Source organism: Mesoplodon mirus (genome assembly GCF_964341445.2).
Source record: "Mesoplodon mirus genome assembly, chromosome: 19".
Classification (NCBI taxonomy): domain Eukaryota; kingdom Metazoa; phylum Chordata; class Mammalia; order Artiodactyla; family Ziphiidae; genus Mesoplodon; species Mesoplodon mirus.
The window spans coordinates 48,288,433-48,311,136 of NC_138995.1; the positions used below are offsets into that span (position 1 = coordinate 48,288,433).

The following is a 22,704-nucleotide window of genomic DNA, read 5'->3' on the forward strand; positions in this document are numbered from 1 at the left end:
CTCTCTCCATGGTTTTTCTAGGGGTGCAGATATAGGAGACCCTGGCAGGAAGCTGGTGTCTTGGCCACAGGTGGTGACCGGGCTTCCCTTCACCTCCTTGGCCTTGAAAACGTGAAAGGGACACACCTGAGTAAGGGTGGAGCGACCCAGGATTACGCTGGTCAAGTGCAGTGACTGGGGCCCTGGGCCTCAGTGATGGACCGTCTTTCTCCTCTGCTGCTCCATAGACCGTGGCCTGATGGACACCTGGTGTGGACGATGAGGGAAGAACGTGCCTCCCACACCCGAGAGGTGACCCCAGAGCGAGCCCTGGATGACCCCGCGAGCAGGAACGATGCGGCTGGCCTGCATGTTCTCGTCCATCCTGCTGTTTGGAGCTGCAGGCCTCCTCCTCTTCATCAGCCTGCAGGACCCCACGGAGCTCGCCCTCCGGCAGGTGCCAGGTGAGCCCTCACTCTCCGCCCCGCCGTCTGCTGGCCCCGGCTTTCCCACCCAAGGTGCAGGTCTCCACGCTGCTCTGGTGCCAAGGCAGGGGCCCTGGCCTCCTCCTGGTGGTCCTCAGCCTCAGTGTGGGAACACAGTGTCTGTTGTCAGATGACCAGCCTCAGAGTTCTGGCCTCTGGCCTCTGGTCTGTGCACTCTTCTGGGGAAGGACAGCCAGGCTTCCCATCACTCAGCTGGTCACTGCCTTGGTGAAACCCAGATTTAAGGAGGATCCTGCCACCTCTCGGGGCCTCTTCCACATGGTCTCGGACATCCGAAGATGAATGCCTTCTCCCTGAGCCCAGGCCTCCCAAATGGGACTCTGATTCTCTGCCCAGCCCTGGGGACCCCTCGAATTCAGCCTCTCCAGCTGGTCAGGGAGGTCGGGGTACCTCCTGGCTTTGTGAAGCTGAGGTGGCTCCTGCTGGCCCCCCACCTGCTCCCTCCTAACACACTGGAGGGAAGTACCCTCCCTGACTCAGAGGTGGGGTGGCAGTGAGGGGAGAGCAGGAAGGATGGTTCTGGAGCCTCGGCGGGGACAGGATGTGGAGAGGGGAGCTCAGGCCAGGCCCCTCCTGCTAGGACACAGAGAGCACGGCAGGGCTGGAGGGCATCCGGCTCGGGGCCAAGGCCAGGGATCACTCTGCTCTAGGGTGAGAGGAAAGCGTGGTTGCCAGGCCCGAGCACCAGCATTTCCCAGCAGGGGTCCCGGAGGCCTTGTGAGGGGAGGGTCCGTGATGACAGCCCTCTGCTCTAGGACACGAACAGCATGAAAGAGGTGTGGAGGCTGGGGAGTTAGGCAGAGGGATTCCTGTGCCATCCCTGCCTGCAGCCCATAGCACAGGAGTGCGAGACATGGCACAGGGGCCCCTGGCCCTGAGTGTGGAGGGCTCTCAGGCCCGCAGCCTCCCCCCCCAGCACCCCCTCAGCCATGACTCACACGCTCAGGGCAGCCTGCACCCAGGCTCAGACTGGGGGCCTGTAGGCAACACGTGGAAAGGCAGTAGAAGCACGAGGAGGCCAGAGCTGGGGCCCTGGGCCTGGCAGCTGCTATCAGAGGCCCCGGTGGGAGAGGCTGATGAGTTGATTCTCTCATCACAGAGAGTCAGCTAGAGGCAGCCCAGGCGCTGGGTCTCCAGGAGACAGTGGGTGAGTCAGGGGGGCTGACTCACGCTTGGGCCGGACCCTCCTAGGGGGTGGCTGTCGAAGGTGGTCTGGCTGCTTCCTGGCTTCTGGAGAAGCAAAAGCAGGGGCCCATGACCGAGTTGGTCCTCTGTGGAGACTTTGCAGCCTCACGTGAGCCCCAGAGTGGCCGGCTCACTGTGTCAGCAGAACCGGACTCCACAGGCAGCGCCGGCAGGGGCACTAAGAGTTGGTCTCTGCAGTTGTGGGTTATATATGCAGAAGCGAGCTCCCAAAAAAAGGGCCCTCAGACAGGGCTTGGGGTTCATGGCACCATGTATCCTGGGCACAGGTCTTGGTGAGTATGTGTGGTTGGAGCACACGTGGGCAGAGGATCTGCGTCCTATGGGACGAGCCTGGGAGAGAAGGCATGAGTGTGTCTGTGGTGTCCACCTGGGTATCCCATCCGTGGTGTCCTCTGGAGACAGGTGTTGTTTTCCTGGGTGGGCTCGGGGTCTGGTGGCCACGACACACACACCCCAACGTGCTGTAGCAGCTGGCAACGCAGAGCCCTTGCCTCTCATTTTTCTGCAGACGTGGCTTCCTGTCCCTCCCACCAGCCAGCACTGCCTTGCACAGCTGCCCCAGTGCACACACGTGCGGATCTCCTTGATTACTGGTGGGGTGGGAGCCTACCGGATGGCTGGGGTTTCTGGGGTGGGCTGGAGTGGTGAGCAGGAGAGGAGCATGGAGCCTCAGCTGGCAGGCCGTGTAGGATGGCAGGAAGCTGAGGTTCCCCTCCCGCTGCAGCCGGGGATGGCAAAGGCCTGGCAAACCCAGGCAAGGTGCACACTTGGGTCTTGAGCTCCCTTCCTCGGGCTGTAGGTGGAGCTGGACCACCCCCTCGCCACATGCCAGGTGATGGGCAACCTGGACGTTCTACGGAAATCACATCAAACACAGTCATAAAACCTTAAGTAATGCTTACATTACTTTCCCTGAGCAAAGTGTTCCTGACACAGGCTGTTTGTGTTGATTTGTTGCTATTCATTTATTCCTTCCCTGTACTTCTCACAGCAGCCTAATTGTGATTCGGTACCAAGAAAGCAATATCAAAGTAATTTTCCACAACATTAGTTACAATTTTCTTCTGATCTTTGAAGTGAAACAGTCCCATCCTGTTGGGTTCTTTGAGCATATAAACCTTGATTACATTTATCTGTTGAAAACCAGTACTTACAAAGTGTATGTATCCAGTTGCATGGGTGGGTGGCCCCAAGGACCCTGGACAAGTCAGGATTTCTACCCGCGGGAGGTGTGGATGTGTGGGGTCTGCCCTGTCATCCGGATCAGGCAAGGCCGATGGTGCGGGGCACCTTCAGAGGAAATTCCACACAGGCTACTCTGGCTTTCGCAGCAGCAGCAACTTCCCTGGGAATGGAGTGTCTGGTATCCGCTGTTGGTGGCACTGATCAAGGTGGAAGGGGGAGGGTGGGCAGGTGAAAATCCAGAAACAAGCTTGAGAAGGCAGGCAGAGCCTTTAGTTGTTTGTGGTCACTTGGGCTTGGGGTGTCCTTCAGATTTCTCCCACACAGCTACCAGCTGTTAAAAACACCTGAACTTCTCAGACACCAGTCAGCAAATCTCACCTGGTTTGTGCATTAGATGCAATCCTATGGGGCTGCCAACTTTTGTAAACCAAGCGATATTTTCCAAAACATTTGCTATATATATATATATATATATATATATTTTTTTTTTTTTTTTTTTTTTTTTTTTTTTTTGGTGGTACGCGGGCCTCTCACTGTTGTGGCCTCTCCCGTTGCGGAGCACAGGCTCCAGACGCGCAGGCTCAGCAGCCATGGCTTACAGGCCTAGCCGCTCCGCAGCATGTGGGATCTTCCCGGACCGGGGCATGAACTCGTGTCCCCTGCATCGGCAGGCAGACTTTCAACCACTGCGCCACCAGGGAAGCCCCATTTGCTATATTTTAAATCAAACCTCCTGGAACATAAATCACTGCCGGTTAACCTACCTTCATTCTAAGGTTAGATTTTCTTGGGTATCAGAGAATCCACCTATCCTACTATTTTTCAGTCTCCAATATTGCCAGGCCCTGAGGCCTCAGGAAACTCACTTCTTGACCCAGGAGACTACACTTGCCCCTTCCTTAAGTGGAAGAGAGCAGACCAGAGCCGGGAATAACACATCCCAATGTGCTGGCCCTGAGGGTACAGAAGGTACACTCCATGTGTGTGTTTGGGCACACTGACTTTTTATGAGCTGCCTGTCTTTATTATGAACTTTGTATTATGGAGAGCTTGGAACACACACAAAGGTAGGTTAGCATAGTGCAATGAACCCCATGCACCCAACACCCAGTAGCCTCAAGAGGGCCCCATCCACAGCCCCATTCACTTCTCTCCTTTTGAAGCATATACCATATGGCCTCTCAATTCAGCCATCAATTTTTTTTTTAATTTCTATTGGAGTATAGTTGATTTACAATGTAGTGTTAGTTTCTGCTGTACGGCAAAGTGAATCAGTTATACACATACACATATAGCCAGTCTTTCTTTTTTTTTTTTAATTATTTTTGGCCACGCCACACCTCACGCGGGATCGTAGTTCCCCAACCAGGGATCGAACTCGTGCCCCCTGCAGTGGAAGCACAGAGTCTTAACCACTGGACCACCGGGGAGGTCCCTATCCACTCTTTTTTAGATTCTTTTCCCACGTAGGTCATTACAGAGTATTGAGTAGAGTTCCCTGTGCCATACAGTAGGTTCTTATTTTATCTACTTTATATATAGTAGTGTGTAGTGTGTATATGTCAATCCCAATCTCCCAATTTATCCCTCCCCCCTTGCCCCGCTTTACCCACTGGTAACCATAAAGCCATAAATATTTCAATATATTTCTCAGTTTAAAAGATAAGAACTCTTTTTTTTTAACATTCAACAACAGTTCTTTAATCTCACCAAATGACCAGTGTTCACATTTCTAGTTGTCCCACAAATATCATAAATACCTTTATATCCAATTTGTTTTATCCAGTATCCAGATAAGGCCCACATGTCACAGTTGGTGGATGAGTCGTTTAAGTCTCTCTCAGTCTATAAGAGACCCTGCACATCTTTATTTCTCTCTTGCTGTTTATTGGAGGAAACTGGGTCGTAAGTTTCCCACAGCTGGGATTTTTGCTGATTGTGCCTGTCTGGTATAGCTCAGCACAGCCTTCTGCTCTTTGTATTCCCTATAAATTAAGTAAATTTAGCAGCTTGATCAGATGGAGGTTTGGTTTCTTTTTCTTTTTTTTTTTTGGCAAGAATTCACGTGTGGTCCTATGTTCTTCCGTTGGGAGACGCACATCTGCCCGGCTTTCTTTTGGTATGTCAGTTAGCCACTGACCCTGTGCCTAGACCATCCATTCATTTGGGGCTGTACAATGCGATGTTCTTTTTTTTTTAAGTATTTATTTATTTTTGGCTGTGTTGGGTCTTTGTTGCTGCGTGCGGGCTTTCTCTAGTTGTGGGGAATTGGGGCTGCTCTTCGTTCATTGTGGTGCGCGGGCTTCTCATTATGGTGGCTTCTCTTGTTGCAGAGCACGGGCTCTAGGCGCGCAGGCTTCAGTAGTTGTGGCACGTGGGCTCAGTAGTTGTGGCTCGCGGTCTCTAGAGCACAGGCTCAGTAGTTGTGGCGCACAGACTTAGTTGCTCCGCGGCATGTGGGATCTTCCTGGACCAGGTATCGAACCCGTGTCCCCTGCATGGGTAGGTGGATTCTTAACCACTGCGCCACTAGGCAAGTCCAGTGATGTTCTTTTTTTTTTTTTTTAATTTATTTCTTTAAACTGAAGTATAGTTGATTTACAATGTTATGTTAATTACTGCTGCACAACAAAGTGATTCTGTTATACATATATATACATTCTTTTTTAAAAATATTCTTTTCCATTATGGTTTATTATAGGATATTGAATATAGTTCTCTGCTATACAGGAGGACCATTCTGTACATAAAAGCTTACATCTGCTAACCCCAACCTCCCACTCCATCTGTCTCCCAGCCCCCTCCCCTGTGGTGTTCTAATTATTATCATTCCTTCTTCATTCTTTTAAGTGGGATGGATTTTGTTTTAATGGGGTGAGGCAAAGCATTGTTAGTGACCCATGAAGCCAAAGTGAACAGTGGATTGATTAGCTTATTCATTGATATACTTTAAAAATGTGACCTTATGATACAGATTCTGTTGCTGGCACACTACAAATAGGTTTTTTGGGGTTTTTTTTTTAATGTTTGATTTTGGCAGAGTGGATTTTCTTAGAGTGAGCCACCCCACGTTTTAGTGAAGTAGCTCTTTACTTTCCCCAAAGCCATGTAGTTGTGATGGGAGGGGTTTCTGGGGACTGAGGCCAGTGCTGGGGTGCCGACAGAAAAAGGCAGCCACAGTGATGGCTCAGTGGCCCCGAGTGCAGACAGGACAGCCTCTGATGACTTGGTCCATAGCCAGGCCCCAGGGCATTCCTTCCAGGGCATCCAGGAATGATAATAATAACAAAAGTTTACCATGTGCCAGGTCTTATACTAAGCCCTTTACATGTTTTAATGCATGTCATTCTTATAATAAATGAGGTCCTGAGCCTTACAGGATGGACACGCAGAAAACACTGATGGGGGCTAACACTCTCAGCCACTCACTGCATGCCCACCACTAAGACAAACACTTCACAAGTACTTAGCACTCATTTAATACTTTCGGAACCCCCTGAGTTAAGTACTATTACACCATTTGACAGACAAGACTCCTGAGGTAAGAGAGGTTACGAGCTGTGCCCAGGGCCATAAAACTTTGGGCTTCAGAGCCCGGATTCATCCTTAGGCAGCCGGCTGTTGCCCGTGGCACCTACTGCCTTCCCAACAGCAGTGATGCTCATTCGGTCTGGCCTGTCTGGTCCCAGAGCAGAACCTGGCAGAGAGAAGAGCGTGGATCAAAGAGGCATGAGAGAATGTACGTGCGAAGAGCTCCCAGTGCATTAGGAGCTGGAGTGAGACCCGGGGATCCAGACTAGTGGCTGAAGACACAGCCAGGCGCTGGCCCCCCTGAGCCCTTGGAGCACTGTGAGAAGCGAGCCTTTGCTGCAGGCTCAGCAGGAAAGCTCTGGGGATCCTGAGGGTGCAGTGGCCATCAGAGAGCTCACTCCAGTGACTGCATGTCGTGGACCTGTGGGCAGAGGAAGAGACCACAGGTAGAAGGAGAGTGGCTGGGAGGGGTTGAGTGAGACTGGAAGAGATGGCAAGGCCTGGGGCAGGCAGGCAGGGACGGGAGAGGGTGGGTCAGGGCCATCATGGGGTCGGCAACCCCAGAGTTGGTGAGAGAATGGGTGAGAGGATGAGGAGGGTGAGGAGGGCAGCCATCAGGGTTCAGGGTGACTGTAGCTCAGAGTGTCTGTCTCTGGTAGATGGGGGTTAGGGTGCCACTCACCGAGGCAGACACTTCAGACAGGGAGTGGTCAGAGGAGGGAGCTGGAGACCACATGTTCTATTTTGGGCAGATGGCATCTGAGATGCTGGGCAGGGTGTGTGGAGTTGCACTGTGACTCCTCCACCCAGGGTTCCAGACTCACAGACCACAAGAACAGGTGAGAAAAGCAGGAAGCTCCCACCCTGCCCATCCCTCCTCCACCTGCATCTTCATTTACACAGGTCACACACTCACGCCTTCACTCTCACACACCTGAGGGCAAGGTCCTGGCTGGAGGAGTCGGGAGGGCTTCCTGGAGGAGGGGAGCTGTTGGCCTTCTCCAGGGCACAAGAGGTGACAAGATGCTGACCTCCAGCAGAAGCAGTGAAGTGGATTTGGACGAGACTCAGTGGGAGGCCGTGGTCTCTCTCCAGAGCGCAGGATGCTAAGTATCCTTCCCAATATCTCACAGTTAGAAATTAACAGAGCCAGAATTGACTCAGAAATTGACAGAGCTCCTGCTTTGGTCCCCTGGAGGCAGGGCTGTGTTGGCTGGAGAAAGCGTGGCCCTCACTCTCGGTTCCATGGTTACCAGGGACACATGGCCCTGCCTGTGCCAATGTGCAGGGGTCAATGTCAGAGGGTTTGTCTTGTTCTTACAATGACTGTCTTTGTCCAGGTGTGACCCCTTGTAACCACCAGACCAAAAGCCCTGGGTGAGCCAGGGCCACAGGGGTAACTGCTCTCAACAGCTCACCCACGTGAGGGTGATGGAGTAACCGGAAGCGCGGTGGCCGGCCCTCCTCCCCCTTCTCTGGGCAAGGTGGCCTTGGGGTAGGGGCAGCCTGCTGGGGCTGGTGTGCCTAAGTCCACACTCCTTCCCCGGCCAGGGGAGCCAGCCCCTCGTTTCCATGGAGCTGTCTGCGTTGCCCCGGCAGGTGGGTTTTACTAGAATCCTCTCGAGTCTGTCTCCAGAAACCTTTTTCTAACAGCATTGTGGAACATCATATATATTTCCTACAACCCTTGTGAAACTGACACCACCTTGTTGTGACTGTGAATATCAGAAGTGACATGTAATTATAGTGATCCATCCTGTTAAGTAGCTGGCAATATATCATTGCAAAATCAGCAGGGCTGGGATTCTCAGAACCCAGTGTTTCTAAACAACGCACCTGCAAGCGTGTGTTCAAACTCTCTTCACCAAACGCCGCCCAGGGCTCACGAAGGCTGCCTCACCTGCCTCGCCTCGCCTTTCTATGACCACAGCAAAGAAAATTTAACTCTGGTTAAAGCCACCCACTGAGTTTTCGGTTCTCTGGAATGCCCACTCCTTGTCACAGAACGCACTGGGTTCTCAAAGTCAGGGCTGCGGTCAGGATGCTTGTAGCAGTGCTCCTTCCAAGCGTGGCCCTGGGGCTTCCTGTCCCCCCTCTCCTCTACTCCAGAGTGGCTTTGTGGGGGGTTCTTTCTGGTACCACAGGGTGGGCAGTGAGCTGGGCCAGCCCAGCCATCACCGTGCCAACCTAGGGAAGGCACGGTGGGGTCAGTGTGGACAATTGGAGGGTTGGGGACCAGGGGTGGCTAGAGCCCATGGCACGATGGCTGAGCCCTGCCTTGGTCAGGTGGGAGCGTTCAGGCAGGGCCTGCACATTTCGAGGGCACTACTCACACTGTGTTCTCTGCTAATTCCAGGGTAGGGTTGATTTCAACTGTGGTGTGAAGGGTGCCCCCTGGAGTTGTGCAGAGGACAGTACTGATGGGGGGGCAGACATGCGACCTCCACGGCAATCGGACAACGAGTGCCAGAAAGGGGGGCCATGTCAGAACACGCAGCCCTCAAGTGTGGGCACCAGAGCCCAGGGGGGCTGGTAGGCCCCGGGGGTGCTGGTTTTGGAGCCTTCTCTGAAGTCTGCTTTGCGGGGAGGACCCTCACAGAGCCCTCCCTGGGACGCCCTGACCTCAGGAGTGTCCACTGCGGGCCCGTCTTCAGTGGAAGTTTCTCTGCCCCCATCCTCTCTCACCTGAGACACCGCCCTGCCTGCAGCCCCCTGGCATCTGCTTCTGTGCTGTGGCCCCCATTTCCTGGGTTCCTCCCTCCCCACTGCAGAAGACGCCCTGGAGGTCTCTAGCCGGAGCCTCACTTTTCCTTTGGTGCGTTAGAATATGCTAAGTGAACAATAATGAGCATGTAGGAGCTAATAACAGGAATCACCTAATTAAATTAGGAAACAGACATCTTATCACTGTAATCTGAAAACTGATATTAATAGAAAATGGTCCCAGCATTGTTATGCTAAATGTTCCTAGGGGTGGGGACATTAAAAAGGAGAGCAGAACAGAAAATGGGGACAATCGTATCCAATAAGAGGAAGACATGCTTTAAAGGAACTAAAGTAAAATGCTAAAAATAGAATACAGGATCACTGTGAGGCTGTCATGAGGTAATGGACAAAGACGCCTTTGAAAACCACAGAGCTCCACACACGTGTATGATGATAATTTTTTAAATGAGACAATGTAATTAAGCTTCAAAGTGTGCATGAAACCTAGTAATAGTTATCGTGTATTGGCGCCAGGCACTGTCTCAGGTGCCTTTATTTCATCTTCCTTCACCCAGTGAGACGCAGGCATCATTGTCCTCAACTTACATTCAGAGAGGTTAGGTCAGTTGCCAAAAGTCCCACAGCCCGAGTGGCCAGAGCTGGGATTCGAACCCAGATTTGCCTGCTTTCAAAGCCCTTCCGAGGCTCACTTTGCCCTCCTCACCTGTTGCTGCTGGTAAATGTCACGGTCAGCAGTTCCTGTATTTTCTGTTTTTCCACCATCTCCTCAAAGGGCATTTCTTGCCGACACCCAGCAGATTTCTTGGCAGCCAGACTCCCTGCCCCAACCCCAAGGCTCCTCTGGCGTCTTGGTTAATAAAACCCACACAAAGACACCTTCTGAAATTACAGTGCAGCTGGGAAACTGGGGCTCCCATTGTGTCCGGGTCTGGGCGGGGCTGAGCGGCTGAGCTGGGCTGGCGGTTCCGATGCTCATGCCGACCCCGGAAGCCCCGGTTTCAGGTTGTGTCTCCACAGCAGCTGATTGTTCCCCCCCCACCAAGCCCCCACCTGGGAGGTGAATCAGGCTCTGTTCACCTGCGATGTGAGTCACTACTACGTGAGCCCAGAGCGGGGCTCAGGTGTGGGGTGACCCCTTTCCCATCTGCCCAGCCCAGAATGAATAGGAGGGATCCAGGGAGGAGGAGGAGGGCTCAAGATCTGTGTGTGAGATGCCCCAGAAGTACCTCGTCTGGGCCACTGTGGGGAACACACCTGGGCCGGCATTAGCAGGGACATGCACCCCGTACCTCCCCACCTCTGTGCCCATGCACCAACCAGGCATCTTCAGTGGGGGGATGGAGGGGGAATCAGTCACCTGACATCAGAGCCAAGCCCCCCACTCAGCCCAGGAGCTCTGCCAGGGAGAGCAGGAGGGCAGGGCGAGACTTCAATCCCAAAGTGGCACAGGGCTCTGGGGGTGACCTCCTGCCTGGCTTGCCTCCCCACTCAGCCCCGCTTGGTCTGCAGTCTCAGGGCTCTGGGAGAGAGGCTAGGGAGACAGTGAATCTCACTGCCAGCTTGGGGAAGGGTCCGGTCGGGTCCTAACATGTGCTTATCTAGGCCCTGCTAACCTTCCAGAAGTCCTAGGTTGCTAACGTGGGCAGCAGAGGAATGGTTCTCTGCCAGAACCTGGTCTAAGGACAAGGCTGTTGCTACGATTGTCATCCTTCTCCATACATGGTTCTTGTTTTTTTAAACCCCAAAAATGTCATGGTTGTAGTTATGACAACAGAAGTGCTGGAGGCTGATTCTGGAGGCCGATGCGGGTCCATTGGGAGGTGGGCCGATCAGGGATGCCCTCGGGCCAGGCCAAGTAGAGCTCTCACCTGGGCACCGACTGCCTGCTGGGTGGGCATGCTGGCCCCTCCTATTATGATGATGCCTTTCTTGTAGCTTTCGGGTCAGTGTGGGTCTCCTTCCCGAAATCTTTGCAGAAAGTTGGGTGCTCAGGCAGATCCCATGTAAGCCAGAAGCTCATTGTTACGTGTCTACTGATATTTGCATTGTAAAGCTTATCTCCCAGGATTTATGGCTCTACGGTTTTAACTTGAATCATGGTAGAACTCAGTGGGCAATTCTCGCTTTTAAAATTTTTTATTTATCTGGGAAAAATAGCTGAACTTAAATGGGTTCCATTATCCCCAACAGCTGCTGCTCCGGAGCCCCTGCACAGCCGGCTGGCTCCTGATGGAGGGGTGAAGAGCCCCGGGGGGGTCTTCCCATTCTCCGCCTGCGGTCCAGGCAGGAAGCTGGGGGCTGCCTCTTACCAAGCCCTGCGGCCTAGCCATGGCATTTCCCAGCCCTCCTCAGCAGTCCTGAAGACCGGCCACCTATAGAGCAGGCTCTCCCCATCCAAGCTACCTGCTCACCCCAGCTTGGTTGTCCTCAAAGCAGGTCAAGGGTCCATTTCCTGGCCAGTGGTTCTCAGCCCAGGTGGTTTCCAAGCTAGGTTGGACCGAGGGGGGTGATCTGTGAACCCCTCACCATGTTTTGGTTGTGTGTCTGAATGTGCTTAGGTCCTGGGAAGAAAAGGCAGCCTGGAAGGAGTCTGGGACCCCCACCCTACCTCTCCAAAGGCTACAAACATCTGTGGGTGCTTTCAACCCTTTGCCCTCAGGGTCTGGGCCTGCCCCGCAGGGAGGGAGATAGGAAAGAGGAAGGGATGAGGGGGAATGTCAATTTAAAAAAATGGTGTTGGGTCACCAGGCCCATCAGAAACTGTATCAGCGCAGAGCTGCCAGGGCCGGGAGACCCCAGGGAGCGGGGTGGGGGAGGGGAGGGGGGAACAGATGGTCCCTGGCTCCTGGGGCAGGGCCGCCGCTCAGCCTCAGCCAGGAGCGCTGTGTGAAATGCGGGCCCAGCGTGGCCAGATCCTCCTTTTTATTTTTTAGTTTTTCAAAGAAACAAGGAATCTGTAACATATAATTATATCATTTCTTCTGATTTTTAAGTGGCAGCTCAAACTTTAGAAGGTGTTTTCAGAGTTAGTTGGTCATGCTTGTCACCGCCTGTTGGTTGGATGGGCTGGAAGGAGAGGCTGTGTCCACTCTCCCGCCCTCCCTCAGGCTGAGACTTGCCTCCTCCCACCCTCCCTAGCTACTCCCCCCACCACCCCCGCCCCAGGACAGAGAGGTAGTGGGTCTCCCTGGTGGGCAGGGAACTTGTTATCTTTCCAGCCCCGGCAGGACTCACTCCAAGCCAGGCCCCAAGCGAGTGCTGGGCAGAGCTTCTCCAGGTGTCTACTGACCAACGGTGGCTTCCCAGAGCCCAAGGGGCCCCTGCCCAGGCCAGGAGCCCTGCCAGATCACTGTTCACCATTCAGGCCTGGGACCTGGGGGGCCCAGAAGATGACTGGGTAGCAGAGGTGTCAGGGAGGCAAGGGCCAGGGAGTGGCAATGGCACTGGGGCTGTGAGCGGGACCTGAGAGTCCCAATAGCACCCAGGGAGGTGGCACCTGGGGGTGTGTTCTGGGCAGTGATGATGGTATGAGTGCCAGGTGCCCCCTGTGTCCCAGGCACTGCACTTTACCTGCTTTATAGATATTTTCACACTGAAGCCTCACAGCTGCTTGTCTCCATTTTATAGACAGGAAAACTGAAGCACAGAGAGGCCAAGTCACTTGCCCAAGGTTACACAGCCAGGAAGTAGCAGTGCCTAAACTAGAACCTGGGTCTTTGGACCCCAAAGACACAGGGTCTTATGGGTGACTCTGACAGCCACTCAGAGCTGAGACACGCACTGTTGGAGGACCAGCCTGGGAGCCTGCACACAGTGCCACGCTGACGTGTGGGGTGAACTTCATTCCTGTGTGTTGCAGACACGTTCTGGTTTGTGCCTAGATCTGCTGGTGAAGGACGGGGACCTCTGCGAACATGTGTGTCTGGCTCTCATCCGCGATCCTGTGTACAAGTGTGTATGTGCACAACCATGAGGTGTGTGCCCGCCTCGGGCTCATAGCTCACATGGGGAATGCTTCCCACTGAAGTTTGGGGCCACCTCCTTGGAGTGCACACTGACGTTCCCACCTGCCACAAGCAGGCGTGGGACACACACAGTCAGGGCCTGGGCTGGGGCAAGTGACTTGGGCACCAGGGTGGGAGTTGTCTGCGGGTTGTCACCACAGCAGTGGGTGAGGAATGAATTGCCATTCCAGCAGGAACTTGGCAAAACCAGTTATTGAAACCCCCTGCCTGCGACCGGGGCAGACCAAAAAATGAAATTACATTCTTAATAGGTCAGGTCGAGTGACTGCTGCTCGAATTAGTTCCTTCCCAGAACCCAGCCAGAAGTAGCAGCAGTAATTAAAGGATTTTCTGGGCTTAAACCAAGTCTGCTTGTCAAACAGGTACAATATACAGGGCTTGCAAGATGTGTGTGGGCCTTGTCCCTTCCTGGGGACTGGGATGAAAGTCGGGGAGATCAGGAAGGCAACTGGCCCAGAAGGAGGTGGGTTCTTACTGCAGGGGGCACTTTTCCACTTTCATTCATTCATATGAGAAATGTTGAGTCCCAATGTGGCCGGGCACTGAGATTCTGCAGCGAATAGGACCATGAGGTCCCTGCGCTCATGGAACTCAACAGTGAGTAGGATGATGGGGAATTCCTGGTGTTCCCCACCCGACTCCCACCTCCTTCCCAAGCAGGCTGGTCCCAGGAGCCCTGTGATGTCGAGAACTGCCTCCTTCCACTTGGGGACCTGTAAATTAGGGTCTGAGGCTGAACTTCACGGATTGGAAGACTCGGTATTGCTAAGGGTGCAGTTCTTCCCAAGTTGACTGTTGGATTCAATGCAATACCTATCAAAATCTCAGCAGGCTTTTTGTTGGCAACATAGGCTGATCCTAAAATTTCCACGCACCAGAGAAAGAGAAAGGAGGGGCATTAGCGTGGCATGACCCCCATCTGACCCATCCTGTGTCCTAGGGAGAGGGATAAGGGAGCCAGATCCAACACCGGAGGTCAGTTGGAGCTCACACCCAGGCTGGAACATCCCTCCCCCAAGCCCGTTTTTCATTTCTTCCATTTGCTTCACTGAGAGGAACACACAGCCCTCCTCAGGGAGTAGAAAATGCCAGAATCCCAAGAAAGCAAATATCGGTAGTGTGGCTGACAGAGGTGATGTGCCCACCCACCCTGGGTAAAACAGAACCTACAACTTCCTTAAAACTCCAGAAGGAAAGGGAAATCCCAGGAGCCAGAAAATGAGACGGATTAGCGAAGAAGCAGTGAGTGCCAGGGGTCCCCTGCCGCCGAGCCTGTGGCTAGAGCCTTTTTTACAAAACAGCTTTATTCAGGTATAATTTACATGCCATAAAATTCATGTATTTTAAGTGTACACTTCAGTGGTTTTTAATAAATTTACAGAGCTCTGTAATCACCACAATCCAATTTTAGGATATTTCCACTGTCCTCCGCCCCGCCCCCAATTTCCATCCCAAATCTCTCAGGCACTTTGCAGTCACTCCCTGTTGCCCCAGGCAACCACTAATCTACTTCCTGTCTTTATAGATTTGCCCATAAATGTAATCATACAATATGTGGTCTTTTACATCTGGCTTCTTTGACTTAGCATCAAGTTTGTGGTCACTTGTCGTCATGTAGCCTGCATCAGTAGTTCATCCCTCTTTATTGTTCAGTAGTATTCCATTCCATGGATTCTTGGTTTACCCATTCACCAGTTGATGGACACTTGGATTGTTTATCCTTTTGGGCTGTTATGAATAATAGTGCTATGAACAATCACATGCGGGTGTTTTATTTCTCTTGGGCAGATACTTAGGAGTCGAATTGCTAGATTGTGCTAGATTATCTGGTAACTTTATGTTGAATTTTTAAAGACACTGTTGCCAAACTGGCTGCACTGTTTACATCCCTGCCAACAATGTACGAGGGTTCCAATTTCTCAACATTCTCATCAACACTTGTTATTATCTGTCTTTTTAATTATAGGCATTCTAGTGAGTGTGCAGTGGTATCTCATTGTGGTTTTAATTTGCATTCTCTAATGACTAGTGCTATTGAGCATATTTTCATGTGCTTAGTAGTCATTTGAATATATTCTTTAGTGAAATATCTATTCAAATCTTTTGCCCATCTTTTAAATTGAGTTGTCTTTTTATTGAGTTGTTATTTTTATTTTGTAGATACAAGTACTTATTAGATTTGCAAATTATGTCTCCCATCTGTGGTTTGTCTTCATTTTCTTAATGGTGTCTTTTAAAGTGCAAAAGTTTTTAAGTTTGAAGAACTACAGTTCATTTTTTTTTCTTTTATGGATCATTCTTTTCACGTTGTATCTAAGAAATCTCTGCTTAACTTAAAGTCATAAAGATTTTCCCCGATGTTTTCCTTTAAAAGTTTTATAGTTTTAGCTGTTCCATCTATGTCCATGATCCATTTTGAGTTAATTTTTGTGTTTTGTATGAGGTATGGTCTTTTGCACGTGGATATCCAGTTGTCCCAGCACTGTTTATTGAAGACTATCTTTTCCGCATTGAATTACCTTGCCACTCTGGTCAAACTAAATTGGCCTTGAATGTAAAGGTTTGTTTCTGGTGTCTTAATTCTATTCCGTTGATCTATTTGTTGATGCTTACACCAACAGGACAATGTTTTAATTACTATGGGTTTGTAATAAGTTGTGAAATCAGGAAGTATAAGTCCTCCAGCTTTGTTCATCTTTTTCAAGATTGTTTTGACTATTCTGAGTCTCTGTAAAGACAGTGTAAGTTCCCATGTAAATTTTAGGATCAGCCTATCCTGCCAACAAAAAGCCTGCTGAGATTTTGATAGGTATTGCATTGAATCCAACAGTCAACTTGGGAAGAACTGCACCCTTAGCAATATTGAGTCTTCCAATCTGTGAATGTGGAATGCCTCTCCATTTATTTAGATCTTCTTTAATTCCTATTAGCAATATTCTATAGCTTTCAGTATACAAGTGTTACCCTTCTTTTGTTAGATTTATTCCTAAGTATTTTATTCTTTTTGATGCTATAGTGAATGAAATTGTTTTTCTTTCTTTTTTTTTGGGGGGGGCGGCTGCGTTGGGTCTTTGTTGCTGCATGTGGGCTTTCTCTAGTTGTGGCAAGCGGGGGCTACAATTCATTGCGGTGGGCGGACTTCTCCTTGCAGTGGCTTCTCTTGTTGCAGAGCATGGGCTCTAGACATGCGGGCTCAGTAGTTGTGGTTCATGGGCCCTAGAGCATGTGGGCTTCTGTAGTTGTGGTGCATGGGCTTAGTTGCTCTGCGACATGTGGGATCCTCCCGGACCAGGGCTCAAACCCGTGTCCCTTGCAATTGGAAGGCGGACTCTTAACCACTGTGCCACCAGGGAAGTCCCTAAAATTGTTTTTCTTAACTTCATTTCTGGACTGTTCATCACTAATATAGAGAGATAAAATTGATTTTTCTATATTGATCTTGTACCTTGCAACTTGGTGATTAATTCTAGTTCTTTTTGTGAAAATTCCCTAGAATTTGCTAAATACAGGGCCATGTTGTCTGCAAATAAAGAGCATTTTACTTCATTTCCAATCTAAATGCCTTTTTTTTTTCCATGCCTGATTGTACTGGCTAGAACCTCTAGTACAATATGAAATAGAAGTGGTGAAAGTGGACATTTTTGCCTTATTCCTGATCTTAAAGGCGTTCATTCAGGCTTTGACCATTAAGTATAATGGTAGCTGTAGGATTTTTGTAGATCACCTTTACCATTTTGAGGAAGTTTCCATCTATTGCTAGGTTGTTGAAAAAAAACTTTTTTTACCCTAAATCGGTGTTGGATTTTGTCAAATGCTTGTTCTACATCTATTGAGATGTTTTATGGTTTTATCCTTTATTCTGTAAATATATTACATTAATACATCAACCTTGCATTCCTAAGGTAAATCCCTCTTGGTCATAATCTTTTTTATTTGTTACTGGATTCATTTTGCTAGGATTGTGTTGTGGAATTTTTTTTTTTTAATATTTATTTATTTGGCTGCACCGGGTCTTAGTTGTGGTGTGTGGGATCTTCATTGCCGCGTGCGGGATCTTTAGTTGCGGCATGCGAGATCTTTTAATTGTAGCATGTGGGATCTAGTTCCCTGACCTGGGATTGAACCTGGGCCCCCTGCATTGGGAGTGCAGAGTCTTAGCCACTGGACCACCAGGGAAGTCACTGTGTCGTGGAATTTTTTAAGGGGTAGTTGTCCGTAGTTTTCTTTTCTTGTGATGTTTTTTGTCTGGCTTTGGTATTGGATTAACATAGGTCTTAGAATTAGACCTCCTCCTCCTCCTTTATTTTTCTGGAAGAGTTTGTGAAGGACTGGCATTATTTCTTTTTTAAATGTTTAGAAGAATTTGCTAATGAAACCATCTGCAGCTGGAAGATTTTTAAATTACTAATTCAATTTCTTTGCTATAGGTTTATTCAGATTTTCTGTTTCTTCTTGAGTCAGCTTCAGTAATTTATGTCTTTCTAGGGCTTTGTTTACTTCACTCAAGTTGTCTCATTTGTTAGCATAAAAATGTTGATAGTATTTCTTTATATTCGTTAGTGATGGCCCCTCTTTTGTTCCTGATTGTCAATTTTGTAGATCTTTTCAAAGAATCAGCTTTTAGTTTCACTGTTTTTGTCTTCTTTTTTTTTTCTGTTTTCTATTTCATTGATTTCTACTCTGATATTTATTATTTCCTTTTTTCTCCTTGCTTTGAGTTCAATTTGCTCTTCTTTTCTTTTTCTGGTTTCTTAAGGCAGAAGCTTAGGTCATTAATTTGAGATCCTTCTTTTCTAATATAGATATTGCACCTATAAATTTCCCTCTAAGCATGGTTTTATCTGTAGTCCACTTTAGTTGTCTCATTTCCTAGAATCTCCCTTTAAATTTCTGCATGGTCTATTGCTTCCCTCAACCCATATCACAACCTTGGGCTAGCTGAGAATTTGGAATTATTATTTTCAGCAACATTCCTGGGCATGGAATGTTTCAATCTTCTTGGCCTGCTCTACCTTGGTAGAACTTCAACCACCAGGGAACTGAGTCGGAGTGATGGAAGCAGCCCCAGGCTAAAATGCCATAGGCTTACCTTATTCTTCCTAGAGTTCAGTAGAAGTTCTTGAATAAATGTTTCCTAGTATGTTGTATACCGTTGGTCAATTTCCAGAGTTCTTAAACAGTTGTTTTGATTTTTTTTTTCCTGTTCTGTCATTTCTTTGGGGGAAGGAATTTGCCGAGCTCCTCACTCAGTCATTCTAGACGTCCCACCTCCAGGACTGGGGTCTTGATGTCTACAAAGACAGGAGGTGAGGTCTCTGGCCTGACTAAGGTGCTGAGCTAGAGTGCAGCCTCTCTATAAATAGCACCCTCAGAAGGTATCAAACCCTCTCCCCATGGGTCCAGTTTGCTTGGGACAGCCCCAATTTATACCTGTGGCCTGGTGTAATTATCATCAGCACTCCCCTCACTCCCAGAAGTGGCTTTATTTTGATGATAAGTCACTGTGTAAGTGTAATTCTGTAAGAAGAAAATTTAACCAGAAAGAATGGGATGCAAGAAATAATGGTAAGGAAATAAGTTGTAGGTATGTAGATAAATGTAAATAAATATTTACTGTAAAAAAATAAACACTCATTTTGCAAGTTTAGGAACTGCAATAACATGGAAGTATGTATGGGGACAGTAATTGGATTTAAGCATTCTAAGATCTTAATTTTGTTAGGGAGGAAAATAGGGATAGTAATAAACTTTGGGCTTTATTTTCAAATGCGGCTCAGCCCTGGAAGTATAATGTATATCTTCTGAGTCTCTGCACTGGCCCCTCTCAGTGTAGCCCCACTGTTAGAGCTGGGCACCTGTTTAATCACCTCCTGTTCACCCATTGGTAAAAGAGGATTCCCAGCCTATGGTTATGGGAATGGTGAACCCTCAACACTGGACAGATGAGCTCAACAGCCATTGATTAGTCACTCACAGCCTGGGGAAGAAGGACACTGCATGCCTTTCCCGTATGGTCACATGGAGAGAGAACAAGCAGGGGCTGTGGGAGGCAAGCTAGTAGTATCAAGAGGGTGGGGTGCCCCCTGGTTCCCATGGGAGGATGTCATTGATTTGCTTGAATAATTCCATGGGCTGGTAGGGCACTGAAACCTGCTACTCAGGGAAAGCAGAAACTGTGCCTGGTCCCCTTGATAGGTGGTGGTTTAGCTAGCGGACCTCATCTGCAGGAGCAGAGTGGGGAGGGGACTTGCAGTTGGGCCATTGGAGGCCCTCCTGATTTCACTAGGTGTCAAGGCAGCATGTGATATTGGGCCTTAATTTTAGACCTTACTTTAGGCAGATTGTCCCACAGAAGCCTAAGAGTGGAAACACCTCACCCTGAGTGGGGGCAGCCCTGAGCCAAAAGCTGGAGAGAGGGCTTCCTTGCTGTAGTCTCAGGACTCCCCTCACCCCAGCTAAGGTGCTGGAACCCTGCTTAGCTCCTGCCCTGGTCACCCTCTGCCCTTGCATCCTGCCTATCTGTATATCCATCTCTCTCTCCACCATCTGTCCAACCTCATTTATAGGAACATGCTATAGAACCCCATAGCCCCCTAGTTTGTGATTCCTTCAGAAATGATGTAGATAGAGACTGTCCAACCAGTGTGGGCCCTCACCCCATGGACAGCAGCCAGTCACCAGCAATGAGGCCCTGAGCCCAGCACTGGAGTTTCTGGTACTCACAGCCCCTACCTGCCATAGGTAACCCCAGCATCACCTGGCGCAGGTCCCTCCATCCCTGACACACGTGAAGGGTCTGTAGCCTGGCCATGCTCGCTGGTGTTTCAGGAACCAGCGTAGCTCAGTGGGTGGGTGAAATGAGGTTCCACTTGCCACCTGTGGCTTCTCCCAGTCCACGGGGATCTGTGGAGGTGCCACATCTTCCGGTATCTTCTCTCCAAGCAGAAGAACAAGGATTGGTGACCCTGGCAGGTACCGTTGCAGCAGTAGTGAAGTGACAGGCTCCCTCCTCAGCTGTCTTTGAGGCACCATCTCAAATGCCACCGAGGCACACTCACCAGCACAACCCTCTTTCCCTCCCCAAGGTCTTCATTCTTTGAGGCATGTAGCTACCAGGCAAAACCCGAGCATTTCAAACTGTTATTTCTGGAGACGATGAGATTGGGGTTTTGAATCTGCCAGGTTTTTTGAGCCACGGGTTCCAGGCAGAGCCTGGCTGAGGACTGCAGGACTGGGTGAGAGCAGCCTGCATGCCACAGCTTCCACCTACCTTGGCACCGGGAGGGGCAGCCACAACGTAGAATAACAGTTCTCAGCCTGGGCTCCGTGTTAGAGTTACCTGTGTTGATGTTAAAAAGCTGATGCCCGAGCTTCCTCATGCCTAAGACCAATCAAATCTGAATCTCTGGGGGAAGAGACCCAAGCAGCGGAAGTTTTCAGAGCTCCCCAGGCAACTCCGCTGTGCAAGCGATTTTGAAAGCCATTGGATTCAGAATAGTGTTTCTCAGAATTTAACATGACTACAGGTCATTTGGACAACCTGTTAAAATACAGATTCTGGTTCTCTGGGTCTAGGCGGGGCCCAAGATTCTGCATTGCTAGCAGCAAAGGTTCATAATTGGAATCGTGCTACGTAAAGTGTGGCTGTGGATCGGTAGCATCCGCAAAGCTTGGGAGCTTCCTAAAGATGCAGACTCTAGGGCCTGCCACCAGATCTACTGAATTAGAATCTGCATTTTGATAAGATTCCCAGGTGGTCTGAATGCGCTTTGAGGTTGAGACACACTGGTTTAGGAGACTTTTGTGGCCCAGCAAGGCTTAGAGAGAGGGGCAGGCTGCTTCCAGGCCTCATCAGAGGTCACAGGCAAACACCTCTTCGTCATCAGATGACAAAGCCCAGGCTTGGGTCCTTCCAGAATCTTGACAGCTCTTTCATCTCTTGCTCTCCTCCTCTGGGACCTGACCCAGCTGGCTGTGTCCCTCCCTTTGCCTTCCCCATGCCCCCTGCTCCAGCCCCTCCTTGCCTATCCCGCCTGAGGTGGGATCCTGACACCAGGCTTGCTTACACTGCCCGAAGCCTCAGAACTTTGGCTCCAGCTTCGAAGAGCAGCCTTGCCCATCAGGAGGAAGGCACAGCCTGCTGACACACAGCACTCTCTTCAACACAGTGTCCCCACTGCACCCTCCCTGCAAACCCAGCCAGCCCCTCCCTCCACAGACCCCTAACCCCAGCGCCAAAGACGCCGGCTGCCACCTTCTCCCACACACCCACTCCTCTCTAGACGGCTTGTCCAGGATGCTTGCCCTGCTGTTTCCATGTTTGCCCTGTTGCCATCTGAGCTGCCCCTCTGCTCCAGCCAGTAAAGAACTCCAGCCCTGGGCTTCCCTGGTGGCGCAGTGGTTGAGAGTCCGCCTGCCGATGCAGGGGACACGGGTTTGTGCCCCGGTCCGGGAAGATCCCACATGCCGTGGAGCGGCTGGGCCCGTGAGCCATGGCCGCTAAGCCTGCGTGTCCGGAGCCTGTGCTCCACAATGGGAGAGGCCACAACAGTGAGAGGCCCGTGTACCGCAAAAAAAAAAAAAAAGAACTCCAGCCCTGTCTTCAAACAAGTCACTAGCTCACCCTTGGTCCTCCCCTTCCTCACTCTCCCAGGGCTGCTGTTTGGTCCAAGCCATGGGTGTTTTGTGAATGGCCTGCAGCTCCCAATTCACTCTCTGGCTGTGCCATCCCGTGCCTTGTCCCCTGCATGATCTGAGCTCTTTCAGGAGCTGGGACTCCCATTCCCAGGGGTGGGGAACCTAGGGGTCTTGGCTGGCGTCTTGCAACTTCTCCTGGAATTGGGGTCAGGGAGGGAAAGCAGACCCAGAGGGCTGGTTTCTGAACTGATAGAGACAGGCCTTGAGGTAGGGCTGATAGGGCTGTGATTTAAGAAATGGAAGATCAGACTTCCTGGGACTGTCAGCTCTGTATCCAGCATGCTTCTGGTTGCCTTGGTAACTCAACAGGTTCAACCCCTTTTCTGGGCATCGCTGTCTGCTCAGACGGGAGGTGACAGGAGTCCTAGAGGTGTGCAGGTCTTCAGCAGGCAGACAGCTCAGTGCCAGGATGCCCCTCACCTCCTTGCTGGGTTAGCTGACCTCAGTTGTCATCTAGCTACCTGCATGATCATGTGACCGTGTCCAACCAGCCAGCCAACCTCCCATCCATCCATCCATCCATCCATCTGTTTATCCAGTAAGCAGTCACTGAGCGTCTGCTGTGTGCCTGGCCTCATGCTGGCCTCTTCAGGCAGGTATATGAGTTCCTGGGCCTCCAGGTCAAACACGAATGCCTCTATGGGTCCAGAGGTAACTGGGCAAGCCTGGAGGTCAGGAAAGCCATAGACACTTTTTTACTATCACATGTGTGAGTCCATTTAGAAGATATTCTCAACCCATAAACACTGCAAGCCTGCCTACCACCCTCTGCCAGGCCCTTCTTAGGTACGTGTAATTTGCATAAATGCAGTCACATTCTGCACACTGTAATCTATTTTCTTTCACCT

At 50.4% G+C, this 22,704-nt stretch overlaps 1 protein-coding gene across 2 annotated transcripts in view; it reads left to right on the top strand.

Annotated features, from left to right (window-relative positions):
• Positions 1 to 313: 313 nt before the first annotated feature.
• The window catches only part of CHST8 (carbohydrate sulfotransferase 8), a gene marked incomplete at both ends in the record, with an annotated part of 67,245 nt that continues 44,854 nt past the window's right edge, over positions 314 to 22,704 (top strand). For both annotated transcript variants that reach the window (XM_082607648.1, XM_082607649.1), the window contains one exon: positions 314 to 443. In XM_082607648.1, the coding sequence (XP_082463774.1) occupies positions 314 to 443 (130 nt within the window). The remainder of the gene's footprint in view (positions 444 to 22,704) is intronic.